The sequence below is a fragment of the Sebastes umbrosus genome, chromosome 23, assembly GCF_015220745.1.
Source record: "Sebastes umbrosus isolate fSebUmb1 chromosome 23, fSebUmb1.pri, whole genome shotgun sequence".
Classification (NCBI taxonomy): Eukaryota; Metazoa; Chordata; class Actinopteri; order Perciformes; family Sebastidae; genus Sebastes; species Sebastes umbrosus.
This window is the reverse complement of record NC_051291.1, coordinates 19701409-19715352: the sequence shown is the minus strand read 5'-3', so window position 1 is coordinate 19715352 and position 13944 is coordinate 19701409. Positions and strand designations below refer to the sequence as shown.

The 13944-nt window shown below is 36.2% G+C and overlaps 2 protein-coding genes across 2 annotated transcripts; one reads left to right on the top strand and one right to left on the bottom strand.

The window, feature by feature from the left end:
* The first annotated feature begins 1472 nt into the window (after positions 1 to 1472).
* sapcd1 (suppressor APC domain containing 1) lies at positions 1473 to 5588 on the top strand. Its single transcript, XM_037760034.1, has 4 exons — positions 1473 to 1859; positions 4744 to 4914; positions 5001 to 5156; positions 5376 to 5588. Exons 1-4 carry the CDS (start codon positions 1761 to 1763, stop codon positions 5463 to 5465), a joined length of 516 nt encoding a protein of 171 aa, XP_037615962.1. The 5' UTR covers positions 1473 to 1760; the 3' UTR covers positions 5466 to 5588.
* A 3540-nt stretch (positions 5589 to 9128) lies between these two features.
* Positions 9129 to 11790, bottom strand: LOC119483037 (achaete-scute homolog 4-like). Its single transcript, XM_037761044.1, has 2 exons — positions 11673 to 11790; positions 9129 to 9727 (listed from the first exon to the last, which is right to left on the bottom strand). The coding sequence occupies exon 2, from the start codon at positions 9721 to 9723 to the stop codon at positions 9196 to 9198; it is 528 nt and encodes a 175-aa protein (XP_037616972.1). The 5' UTR covers positions 9724 to 9727; positions 11673 to 11790; the 3' UTR covers positions 9129 to 9195.
* Between the last annotated feature and the right edge of the window lie 2154 nt (positions 11791 to 13944).

Here is a 13944-nt window from a genome sequence, read left to right as displayed (position 1 = left end):
GAGACATCCCTGTGACATTATGAGGGGTTATTTCTCACACATGTCAAAGCTCCTCCAGAACCACAGAAAACAAATCTGTGGATTGCGCCTTTAATTCCCAATTAACTTTTTTTTTTTTTACATATTATCACCTCTTGATCAAACTACAATACACAGTGAAACCTTAGTATTAAATAAAATCTGAACAATTGACAATACACATTAATAATTCAAGAATTTTAAAAGTTCCCCAGATGAGAGATCAACTGAAACTTGAAACTTCCTTTAAAGAGAATGATAACAGAGGGGTATCACCACCTGTGTTGTGGGCATGTAAAGCTGTATTAAAGAAACTTACACAAGAGAAACTCAATCATTAGCAAACTCATGTTGAAGAATAACAGATTGCGCACAAGAACACATTGGGCCACAATAATAAGTTGAATAAAAAAAAAGTTGCAAAATGGAATTGATGCTATATATTAAATACAGAAAAAAATATATTCATGAAACATGGATATTATGAGGCTGTGGGCAAATCTACAAAGTTATTGGCATATCAAATCTCAAATAATACATCACACAGGATACAACAGAGCTTTGAATAACACTATTTGGGATTTTTTTCTGCATTATGAGTACTTTTACTTCTGATACTTTATGTACTTTTTGCTGGTAATACTTGATAAAACTATTTTTATGTGTATTCTATATTCTGAAGTAGGTTTTTGAATTAAGGACTTTTACTTGTATTTTTACATTGTTGTATTGGTACTTTTTATTCAAGTGAGTACTTCTTTAATGTACCAGTGTGTAACTGTAATCATATCAGCCATCATTAATTTGTGCTTCAGTTAATTTTGCCAAAGAAAAAGGAAGATAATCATTTTTGGTGGGCTGAATCTTCATATTCTTCCCTCTCTCCATCTCTCCAACAGTACTGTTCCTGTCTCCATCCAGTGTGGCCTGAGGCAGTAATAAACAACATGTGCCACTGATTTTCTGTTCTGGTATTGCCCGGCTGAACAGCTGAGCGCTGATAGTAATGATGTTAATGTCAATGCAGTGCAGCTGAAATCCATGAGCGCTCCACCCTCTACATCCCCACCCTGCTCTCCAAACTCTACTTGACTGCTCTGTTTGTTTTTCTTAACTGCTATACTCTGTTGCTATAATGTCCCCTGGCACGCACTCCACCTCGTCCCCTGGTTATGTCACATTCCAGGGAACATGTCGGGACAGAGTGCTCACCTGAAACCAAAGCACAAAATAATCACACACGCTCTCTTTTCATTCAACAAAGGAATGGCATGTTTGAACTTCAGCTGCAGGATGACATGATCCCTAGAACATTCTGCCAATCCCTTGAGCAGAGAAAGCTTGTGGAAACCCAACTATCCTTGTTGTACAGCTGAGATTCAGTGAACAAGGTTTTTAACCAAACACACAAGCTGCAAATGTCTGATCACACCTGTATCCTCCTCTCAGATCTCTTCCCCCCCATCTCTCTCACTCTGTCACTGTATGTCGATTAACCAGTCATGGCAGTGACATGTGGAATTTTTCATTACCTCGCCCCGGGGGCACCATGCTGCCTGTGCCTGTGTATCCTGCTGCTTTTTTTTCCACCCCTGCCTGCTCTGTCTCTCCCTCTCATTCTCTCTCTGTGGTATTATTCTGAGTCAGCCGCTGGCGAGCTGTAGTTTGTTGTTTGTTACTCATGCAGCTGTATGGGGCACTGGTAGTAGTAGTACTAGCTGTCAGTGACTGATCTCCTCTCCATGGCCTGTCATCCCCCCGGCTCTGGATCCTACACTGTGGTTATCATCCCGTTCAGGACCAGCCTCTGCAGCCTGGACGCACTACGCTTCTACCTATGGGTGAGGAGGGGGGCTGTGTGTGTGTGTGTGTGTAGGGGGGGATATGAGCGTGCATGTGTGTTTTGATTCTAATCATCTCATTGTTTTTGTTGTGTGTGAATATAAGTGTGATTCTCCTGAGTTGGTGATTCTTATCAGCTGCTGTGGGTACTCACATGTTTCACAGTTTTCAGCACAATATTTTCTGCACAATAGACAAAATAACTGCAGTGTACTGTAGATTATACTACTGCTGGCATGAGGTTTAAAAACCAACTGTACATTTTCTGTTAAAAAGATGTGATTTATTACTCAAGTCTGTGTAAGTGTCACCAGTTTGGTACATTTGGCTAAGGTACATTCACATGACCTTTTGTGCTCCTCTGGAATGTGGAACAAATGATTTAAATGAGTCATTTGACTCATTTTGTAAAAGACGGTGTACCATTTTTCAAAGATTTCATATTTCAATTTGAAGTAATTTCTTTACATTTAGGCTCAATTTAGAAATATGTATTAAGACATACGGTATATATTAGTATATACTGTATATACTGTATGGTGACATTTTCAGAAATGTGTAAATTCAATTACTATTTAAAGTTGCTGTTGTAGTGGACTACACTGTATATGAAGGTGTTTCTAATTATTGTCCTTCCTATTTACACACATGAGGGGAGCAGAATATTAGAAAGACCTCAGAATATAATGCAGTCCAGTTCAACAGGACCACTCTGACCTATGACCTGACCTCAATAAGAGATATACTGTATAATTGAATTAACACCTCTACAACAGTGTCAAAATAACAACAAAAAAGAAATTGAAAATTATAGGCATCATAAAGATAGACTTTATGATAGAACAGTTGTATGAGTGTATTTAGACATATGTTTTTATTTTAAGTTCTGTTAAATGACAGCATCTAAAGCAATTCCTGAATTCTTCAACGACTGGCGTCTATACGTTTACATGTATGCATGTGTGAGACATCACACTGAAAGTACAAACAAGTACAAGCATCTTTGAGTAGGCTATTTGAAAAGCGCTCTGTAAATAAAATATATTATTATTTGTATCATATGGAAGGAGTGTCAACAGAAATGCATAGTCATAGCCATGGATTTTGAAAAAACTGAGATATCTATTCCAAGTCCCTGCAATGCATCACTCCCTTCAAAAAAGGGAAACACCGAACAGGAAGTCTCAAATTTGGATTAATTATTTGGATTTTTTATATTTTATCCATTGAGTCATTCTGTTAAATTATATTTCCTGTAAATTTTATTTCCCAAAATGAAGGTTTAAATGTTTCAAAGCTTTCTCCACGCTGCCAGGAATACAATTATTATAGGGAAATTCTGTATTCTTCATTTATCTATTTTTGTTGGCCTTAAAGTAATCACATTTAAATATATTGGATCTAAAATTACTGTAATCAGCCTTTAAAATACTCACCATGTGTACGTTTTTAATTGTGGAATGAAAACTAGAAAAATACTGATGACTAAACTGACCTTTACTGGCAAAATTACAGCACTTACTGTATGTACGTATTTTTGAGCATTAATTATTAATGTTAACACAATGGGAATTTGCTTTCTTTTCATACTGGACATTTGATTTAAATGCTTGTAGAGTCACTCTGTTTTCAGTCCGTTTTCCCGTCTTTGCTCCATGTCTGCGTGTTATTTTGAAGCATGGCTGCAGTCATCTCAGTGACACATTCCCACATGTCAAGTCTTCCCCTCACAGCTTCCTGTTAAAGGCTCAATATAACCAGATCCCACTGACTGTACATCTATTATTATGAGAGGAGTTGTCAAACAGTTACTAACAGTAATAGATATGAGATTATTTATGGTAGACATACCGCTGTAAGATAAGATCTTATCTTATAAATAAATAAAATTGAGCTTTTTTGCATATCTTGAAAATCTGATTCATCAAACGCAGCTAAAAAATGAATCATTCACTATTGATACAATAGTGTCATGAGTTTCTAACATCCTCCTCGTCCAACTCGTTGTTGATTGCCTTAAAATTGACAAAGTGACTGTGACGTCCTGACCTCATGATACCAGAGGTGAATCATCATCACCACCACCACCATATATACATTATGATTCTCTGCTTGTTGTAGCACTGTTAGCTCTGTGTGAGCCCATTTAAAGTGCATGTAATCCAACTGAGTGTGGACAATAGAACTAAAGGCCTCCTGCTGCTCTGTAGATTGGCTCTGCTCATATAAACAAAGCCTCGGGGCCTCTGGAAGACAACAGGCAGCGCTGTGCCGACCACACTGCTTTACATCAGGCCGCAGGCTGCTGGTCAAGCTTGTTAGTCAGCTGACCCCATGGTGCCATCATAATACACACACACACACACACACACACCACACACACAGGGTTCAACCACAAACTGCCTAAAGTCAATTTTTTCTTGTCTCTATACTAATTGTTTCATTTATTTCTGGTTATCAAATAACAACAAAAACTAAAGTTAATGGAATTAAACACATTTTTCCCGGATGGCCCGACATGGCATTTTACTTCCCCCCAGGCAATCAGGCAATCCTTATTGTTGCTGGATATATCATCAAACTCAACATTTAGGATTATTTTTTTAAGTATTTATGGACACTTTTCTGCTTCATTAGAGAAGTAGATGGTGGAAATGTGACAGGAAATGTAGGGGGAAGAAGGGTGACCAGCAAAGGTCACCGGCTGAACTTGACCCAGGGTGTGATCACATGGTCAGCATTTTATTAGGACGCTACAACATTTATTCATTTTGTTGGTATCCTGTCACAAACCTGTTCCTGGATGATGAGGGAGAATTTCAGTTTGGGGTTACAACTCAAAATTCACTCGAACCTGATGAAGCTGTGTTCTTCCCGCCTCAGGTTAGACGTCTGAGGGATCTAGAGAAGGAGAAGGACGCTCTGAGCTCTGGTCTGGAGATCCTGGAGAAGACCCGTCACTGGTACCTCCAGCAGCTGGAGGAGAATAGAGCCAGGCAGGACAACACCGAGACCAAAAGAGGGGTCGGCTGCTGCCAGGAAGGTTCAACAGAGGTACGAGGCAGGGCTGGGTTCAGGACCTCACTGACTTTACTCAATGTACTGTCACTTAAACACACCACCTGTCTGTACATCTACAGGCTCGGTCCTGCCTCCTCAGGTCTCGTATCCAGAGAGTGAATGGTTCTCTGGGCTCTGTGATGAGTGAGCCCAATGTCACCAGCGGCAGCAACCCTTCTCTGTATGACGCAGTGGCAGACAGTGACCTCCGCTGGCACAACACGGTACTGACTCAGGTAAGGAGAACAAAAAATGTTGAAAGTGAAGTAAATTGATTTAGTGTAAGCCTTAAAGGGCTTCAAACACATTTTTAAAGTCCTATTTTGTATCTATTTCTTTTGACATAATGAGTGTTTTCCCCTTTAATTGTTCTTTACAAACAGAGAAGGATGTTCAATAATTCTTAGTCTGTTTGCGTCTGTATGATATTTGGCCACATTTTCCTCCTTTAACAGGAGGTGAGTAACAAGAATCGTCAGATCTCCAAGTTGGAATTGGAAAAAGGCGCTCTCCTGGTAAAGCTCAATGAACTGCAGGCCCTCTGATTGCCAAGCCACATGCACACACACACACTGAGCTGTACTGCAAACCTGCATTTCACCTCATGTCACACAGTCACTAACTTTTAGCCACTTGTAAATATGTATTTAAATTAATAAATGACAGTAAAGGATGCATCATTTGCTTCTGAGTGTTCTTTTCCGTACAAACCAGTTTTGCTGAAGCGTTGAATAACCTGACTGACATGATAATGTTGCTGCAATTAGTCAGTAACTGACTTTATTATAGCCGAGCCCTGCTGTCATTGTGCACCTTGATGGTTAATCGGAAGCCATTAACAACATAAGCTGTTAACATAACAGGAATTTGCAGTTAATCTTATAATGACGACAATAATAATCTTTTTTCCTCCTGATGTAACAACATTAGGATTTATTATATTTGCATAAGGTTAGATTGTCAGCATTTGAGTACAATTTATACTCTTGCGAGGTGCAGGGGGTGGACAAAATAACAGAAACACCTTTCAATACATTGCAATATGTGTGGTGGATACCAACAGTACATTCACTCAAGTCATTTTGAGGTATTTGTACTTTGCTCGAGTATTTCCATTTTATGTTACTTTATAATTCTACTCCACCACATTTCAGAGGGAAATATTACTCCACCACATTGTTTTCCACAGTTGTTATTACTGGTTACTTTTCAAATTTAAAGCATATATATAAAATCAGTTCATAAAATATGATGTATTTCTGTAGATTAAAAAAGTATATAAACTTGTTTCACCTTGATCAACATCAACAATAATGATCCAATAATACAATATATAACACTGCATAATGAGTACTTTTACTTTTGATACTTTAAGTACATTTTGTTGCCAATACTACTGCACTTTTACTTAAGTAGTAGTTTGCTGGTGTAGCTCATAATTAGTTCTAGTGTTTTCCCCATGAATGCAATGTAAACAGCATTACGCAACACTTGAATCAACATGCCACAGGTTAAACCACCAATGTATAGCATCTACTGGAAATGTTGGGTTGTAAATATGATGACAAAAAATATAATCCCAAATGGATTTGTTGATTTTCAGCACTTATAAAGTAAATGTGCAGTGAAATACAACTTCCACTACAGCAAAGAGACTTTCTTTAAGCTGAAGTGCATCAATATGTTTCCTGCAGTGTACAGAGGACAGCCCTGCATCACTGTGTGTCCTGTTACTCGCAGTTTCCGCCTCTGAATGTGGGCTCTCTGTCTCGACACGTCGCAGCAGCCTTTCCCGGTGGTCCCGCACGGATCTTAACTTCAACTGATAAACTTTATCTATCCAAGTCATCGTGCATGTTTGCACAAATCTGCAGCCTTATACACAGAAGACATACATTAACAGGTGCTCTTTGATCATACTATTCTAGCTCTTCTTTTCCCATTTCAACAAACCAATCTCTGCTCCATCTTGAGTAATTAATCTACTTTTTTCTTTTGACTTGTTGTCATTGTTTATGCTTCATATCCCTCATCAGACTCCTATTTTGTATGCTCATCCCCAGAAGATGAAGTTATGGTCTACTAGTGTGTGTTTACTCCAGGGCCCACTGTGGCCCTTTGTCTTTATGGGTGGAGGAGATGTTGTTTTTAGTCTGAGTACCTGGCCACAAGCTTACAGTCATCACCAGAGAAGGTAAATAGATTTGATAGAAGACTGTATCCAGTAAAAGGGTATTTTGTTGTGTCTGTTGGTTTAAGACAACACGTTTTTGTGGTACATGTTTTGACAGATTCACAAATTGATAAGGAAGGCAGGAAGAAATAAATTGAAATGATCCAGATGATTCCCATTAGCAACAACCTTTCCGGTGAAATAGAGCAATGCCTGCAAGGAATCTGATTAGAATCAGCCCGGGAGAAAAACATCCATTATGGTGGAGGCTTTCATTTAAAGTAGCTTCATGTTCTCATATCTTCAGAGTGCCACTGAACCATCAAGCCCAGGGTACCAGCACTTGGCTAATTATTGGGTCTGATTCACAAACTGCACAGCCAAACACCTTTTGTTATGGGTACATGTCACGCCTCTGTGGCTGTCAATGCCATTCTCCCGTACTGGCACGGTTCACTTGACCTGCTGGTCTCTCAAAAACCCCTTTTACTTGTATACAATATCATGATTACTTTTTTTTTTACAGAAACTGTGAGCTGTTTCCGTGCAGGTCAGCGGAGGTGGGAAGTATAAACACACACACTCGAGCTATTAGGGGAGAAAGACTTCCTGAGAACCCTGAGATGTAATAGTACAGTATGTAGGTGGTCTTTGAAGAGCACTCAGGAAACTCTTCTGAATAGACACTGTGCTTTAGGGACCATGCAGTTAAGCGTTAATACTGAACTGCCAAAACTAAAGCATGACACAGGAATATCAGTTTCAGACAGAATAAGCCTTGTTCAGAAGACATTTTGACATGTCATAGCAGGAAAATCCCAGCTGTGATTACAGTAATAACATGATTAAATGGCTGCATTGCATTAAGGTGTGGGGAACTGAGTTATTAATTCATGTTTTTACCTACACCTTCTCCTGTCTATTTAATTTGTATTATCCAAAAAGTCTGATTGTTGCATGCCCGCATGCTGTTGGACCCATTCTTATAGTTTGGGAAATGATTCATTAAATTGAAAATTGTTCTTGTTCATAATAATTTAATAAAACTCAAAAAACTATTTGTTTAGAAATATCCAAAAGGATGGATGGACTCTAACTCTAACTCTAAATGCATCCCTTGATACTATGTATTAAAGTAGAAGAGAGATGAAGTGCTCAACTTGTCATTTTTTTTTTTTTACTATATTCACCTCATTCAGTTTCTAACATATGATAAAGACTTCAGTAATTCAGTGTTTTCAATGTCTACTATCCTGAAAATATTTCCTTTCTCTGATGGGTGTTTGTCCTATAGCTCCCTACATAAATAAATGTACAGACTTGGAAAAACTAGTCCATGCATTTATCTTCAGCTGACTTGACTACTGTAATGGCGTCTTTACTAGTCTTTCTAAAAAAAATGATCAGACGCCTGCAGCTGATTCAGAACCTGCTGCTGCTAGAGTCCTCACTAAGACCAAGAAAGTGGATCACATCAGTCCAGTTCTGAGGTCTCTACATTGGCTCCCTGTCTCTCAGAGAATTGATTTCAAAATACTGCTGCTGGTTTACAAAGCACTGAATGGTTTAGGGCCAAAATATATTTCTGATCTTCTGCCATGTTATGAACCATCCAGACCTCTCAGGTCATCTGGATCAGGTCTGCTTAGTGTCCCCAGAGTCACAACTAAACATGCAGAAGAAGCATTCAGTTTTTATGCACTAAATATCTGGAACAAGCTCCAAAGCTTCAAACTTTCCTGTTTGCTGTCTTTTATTAAAGCAGATAATGATCTTATACTGCACTAGAACTTTTACTCTTGTGTGGTATATTCTATTTTAACTTCTATCCTAGCTTTTATTTTTAGCTTGTTTTTATTTTCTAATCTTTTATGTTTTTATAACTGTTTTAATTATGTCTTAATGTTCTTTTGCACTTTGTCGCAATGTTCTTTAATGTTTATGTTATTGCTGAAATGTGCTCTACAAATAAAGCTGCCTTGCCTTGCCTACAGACTGTAGAATAAAATCAGACAGTGGAATTTGATCAATTTGTCATGTTTTACTCTCTTTACAGTTTAATTAGTGAACAGTAGATCACACACACAGAGAGAGAGTCAGAGCTAGTAAACCATCTCCCCACTGTCGCTGAGGCCAGTTTTGGATTCTCCATCACTGTTGCAGTCTGTCCTCTTACGCACGTCTCCAAGTGACGTCTCCATCCCGGACACGTTCAAGTCCAGCTGTCTCTGCAGGTGTTTGATATAGTCGATAGCAGCTCGCAGTGTCTCCACTTTACTGAGCTTTTTGTCCTCTAACTCCTGCGGCAGACGCTCTCTGAGCCGCGCGTAACCTTCGTTGACGCAGCGCACCCGATGACGCTCCCTCTCGTTCCTCTTGCGGATAAACGCAGGCTCGAAGGAGTAATCACACACACTGAGAGGGATGTGGAAGGGGAGATAGGTTAACCGTCTGCAGGGTGACATCTGACCGTGCACTGGGTCCAGGTATGCAGCGTCCAGGTGGAAAGGCAGTCCATGTAGAAGTGCATCCTTGTAGTGAGCTCCACTGTTCTTCATAGAGAAGCTGTGCAGAGCCAGATGAGGAACATGTGGAATATGCTCCATTAACTCCTTACTGGGATAAGACATCTCTCTGAGAATGAAAAATGAGACTACTTTAGGGAGCTATAGGACAAACACCCATCAGAGAAAGGAGACATTTTCAGGATAGTAGACACTGAGAACGCTGAATTACTGAAGTCTTTACCATATGTTAGAAACTGAATGAGGTGAATAGTAAAAAAAAAATGTACAAGTTGAGCACTTCATCTCTCTTCATCTTTAATACATAGTATTAAAAGATGCATTTAGAGTAAGGGTCCATCCATCCCTTTGGACATTTCTAAACAAATAGTTTTTTTGAGTTATATTAAATTATTATGAATTTAACAAGAACAATTTTCAATTTAATGAATAATTTCCATAGCTATAAGAATGGGTCCAACAGCATAAGGGCATGCAGCAATCAGACGTTTTGTATAATACAAATTAAATGGACAAAATTGTCATAGCAGGAGAAGGCGTAGGTAAAATCATGAATTAATAACTCAGTTCCAAACACCTTAATGCAATGCAGCCATTTAATCATGTTATTACTGTAATCACAGCTGTGATTTTCATGCTATGGCATGTCAAAATGTCTTCTGAACAAGAAACTGTCTGAAACTGATAATCCTGTCATGCTTTAGTTTTGGTAGTACAGTAATAACGCTTAACTGGTCCCTAAAGCACAGTGTCTATTCAGAAGAGTTTCCTGAGTGCTCTTCAAAGACCACCTACTTACTGTGCTATTACATCTCACACTGTCAACAAATGCTGTTAATTTACAGCAGGATTTCAACAGTATAAACCTGTTATTGCTAAAAAAAAAAAAACAGTGCTTTACTGTTAATACAAAAGCTCCACCTTAAATATTGGTAAAATAAAAAATAGTAAAAATATCCAAACAATATCAGTAAAATATCCTAAAAACCTTAGTAAAATATGCAAAAAATATTAATAAATGATCAGACAAAATCTTAGTAAAATATGCAAAAAAACATTAGTAAAGCATCAGACAATTTAAAAACAAATTTAAAATAATATCAGTAAAACATCCTAAACAATATTAGTAACATATCAAAAAACATTTGTAAAATATCTGAAAGATATTAATAAGTTATCAGACAAAATCTTGGTAAAATATTAGAACACTCTTAGTAAAATATCCCAAAAATATTAGTAAACTACCTGAAAAACGTTGGTAAAACATCAGGAAAATATTAAGTTATGAGAGAAAATCTTTTTTTAAATATGCAAAAAAATATCAGCAAAAAAAGAAAACCTGTTAAATTACACTCATAGGCCGTTTTTTAACTGAACTATAATGCATTCTTAAAAAACATCACTTTACTGCTGATCAACTGTCTAAAGTATCATCAGTAACAGTTTCATGCAGTATTTCTTGAATTCTGGGAGCTGATCTGCTCATGTGAGGCTTGTACATTGTACATGATTGTAAAATCAGTGAATTAGCTTTATTGTTCTTCACTCACATGTTGTTCTGGTTTGCATTCTGTGCTTGTAGCCAGCTATAGAGAGACATTTTGGGAAAAGTGTCAACAAGTCTATTATAGCCTTTTTCCTAACAAGTACCTTTAACTGTATTTAGTGTGACTATTCCTATGTCTGCAACCTGCTAAGTCTATTCATTTAGGGCAAAAAATAATGTTTATTAAAATGTATGTAACAAATACAACCTAAATAGTGCATTAAAACAAATCAGTAAGATAATGTAAAAGAAAGGTGAAAAACAGCTATATAATGTATCTTTAAACAGTAAATTAACTGTAAAATTAATACAAAAATAACAGTTCAAACTGTATTTTTCATTAACATTACAAAGCTGTAAATTTCAGCGACAGTATAATAATGTTAATTTTACAGTAACATAAAGGCAACCCTGCTGCCGGTTCTTTACTGTTATTTTACTGGGAAATTCTTAACAGTGCAGCTGTAAAATATATGCAATTTCATTTTGCACCATTGATGCAACTTACCCTGTCAGAGTCTCCTCACAGTCATCTCGTGTTCTCAGCAGGAGTTTCCTTTTAAATCTCGCCACTTTGTGATTAAATATGTAGATTGTGATCTTTTATAAGTGTGCACTTCTTGGTCTGGACTCTGTGTGACAACTTGTTTGTTGGGGTTTTGAGGGTGAAGGCATGGTGGATGGTGGGTGTGATCCTGGGCGGAGAAGCAGCTTTCTTATCAAGATAAAACTGTTTACATAACGTTTTCTTCCTTCCGTTGACACTGTGGAGCAGCTCTCATCAGGGATTTATAGGTACTAAGGCAAACTTAGAATAACTGATTTGTTTTTATTGTAAACATTTATAAAATGTAGGCTATCAATAATGGCAGGTTGTAGACACATTTGAGTATGAAAGATCCAAATCCCAGTTCAGTTTCTTTATGCTGTCTGAAAATCTGTGATTTGAAAGAATGATGAAATGATGATGCAGAAGGGAATAAAGAAAAAACACACATGGAATAGAATAGAATAGAATAGAATAGAAAGCTTTATTGTCATTGTATTAAATACAACGAGATTCACAGTTAACACTTCTGGTCAGTGCTTTAAACAAATACTTGACAAGACGAGGCAGATAAAACATATAACAGGTAAAACACACACAGTTATAAAGTAAATAAAACAGGTAAAGTAGATGTTATAAATAAATATGAACAGAAGTGTTACACTAGAAGTATAAAATATAAAAATAGATGTAATGTAAACAGAGGTAATTGCACTTGTAAAATAGGTAGGGTAGATGTAATAAATAAAATGTAAACAAAGTTGCACTTGAGGTGTATATTGCATCAAGGATATATTGCACAGATAGAGGTATTCACATTCAGTGTATTAATATTGCACAGATTTATTTTTTGTTCTGTGGAACATGGAAATGATACTGAGCTTTCTTTTATTCCAGTTGCCTCTGAAATGATGAAGTCATTTGAGTCTGAGCTCAGAGGCAGTTGCATCACATTGTTTTACAATTCACACTATGGGATTTTGATATTTAAATGATCTGATAATATCTGTGATACATGATGAAAATTGTAGAATTAACTGAAACATTAAGTAGATTATTATCACAGTTTTTACTTACTTGAAAATGACTTTTAATCACATTTATCTTAATGAGTATTTTTTTTTAGCTTATGTCTTCCATTTAATAGAGTCAAAGCCAGACTGACAATATATTCACCTGTTTAAAGAAGCTTTTCTGCTCAGTTCATTTTCCTTCTGTAAAAAGTGTAGGTAGTCTTTTGAAACAGTACAAACAAAAAAAGAGTCATTTTTATTTTTACTTATTTTATTTATGTATTCATTCATTCATTTCAAAATTGATTTCGAACATGTAGAATACAAAAAAAAAGAAAAGAAAAATAAAGAAAAAGAATGATCATACCAACAACTGTACAGTCAGAAGCAAGTAGTATTTACATACAATGAAAAGCATAAGAAAGTAAATTGTCAACACTTGATGCCTTGATTTACATATTGGAAAAGGAGTGAGAAGAAGTATAAACTTATTTAATCCCACCCCTTAAATAAATCAACTATTAATTATTAACACGCTTCCTTATTGAGCCATACATATACTCTTATTAAATTTTCCTAAATTTGTCTAACTATAATTATTATTATTTATAATTATTCTAACTATAATTATTACCTTTAATCTGTGTCATACAGAAATATAAATTAATTACTGATATAATTATCCTTATCAAAATATACATTTGTTATCAATCCAGAATACCAATTCATTACTTACATATTTATCTTAATCATATTGACTATTTGTTATCTTTTCTTATATGCGCAAATTATTATTTATAATATACAATTTATAATATACAATATTTTTTTATTTTTTTAATTAATTAATTTATTTGCATATATATAAAACTAGACAAAATCCAGTCAATGAAAAAAAAAAAAAAGAAATGTGTCAGGAGAGGTCAATAAGCCACAGGCTTATATGCAAAGGAAAAAAACCTTAACAAAAAAGGAAGACAGATCTAAACTAACATAATTTTAAAAATAAGACAAAAGTTAAACAACAACAAGAAGTACACAAAATGTGCAAAAAAAAAATAACCAAAGAGTGGAAAACAATCCAATAAAAACAATGAAAAACATACAAAAAACAGTACAGAAGAAAAGAAAACTTATCAAAAGATAATTAGACATCATTGATTAAATGTGATGATAATTTCCTTTTAAGAATGTTCTAAGGATAACGAGCTCTTGATGAT

Excerpts from the sequence above, each read along its gene's own strand:
- sapcd1 (XM_037760034.1), top strand. The coding sequence starts at position 1,761 with ATGGCCTGTCATCCCCCCGGCTCTGGATCCTACACTGTGGTTATCATC. Across the intron at positions 1,860-4,743 it reads CACTACGCTTCTACCTATGG|GTTAGACGTCTGAGGGATCT; the intron begins GTGAGGAGGGGG and ends TTCCCGCCTCAG. Across the intron at positions 4,915-5,000 it reads GCCAGGAAGGTTCAACAGAG|GCTCGGTCCTGCCTCCTCAG; the intron begins GTACGAGGCAGG and ends GTACATCTACAG.
- LOC119483037 (XM_037761044.1), bottom strand. The coding sequence starts at position 9,723 with ATGTCTTATCCCAGTAAGGAGTTAATGGAGCATATTCCACATGTTCCT.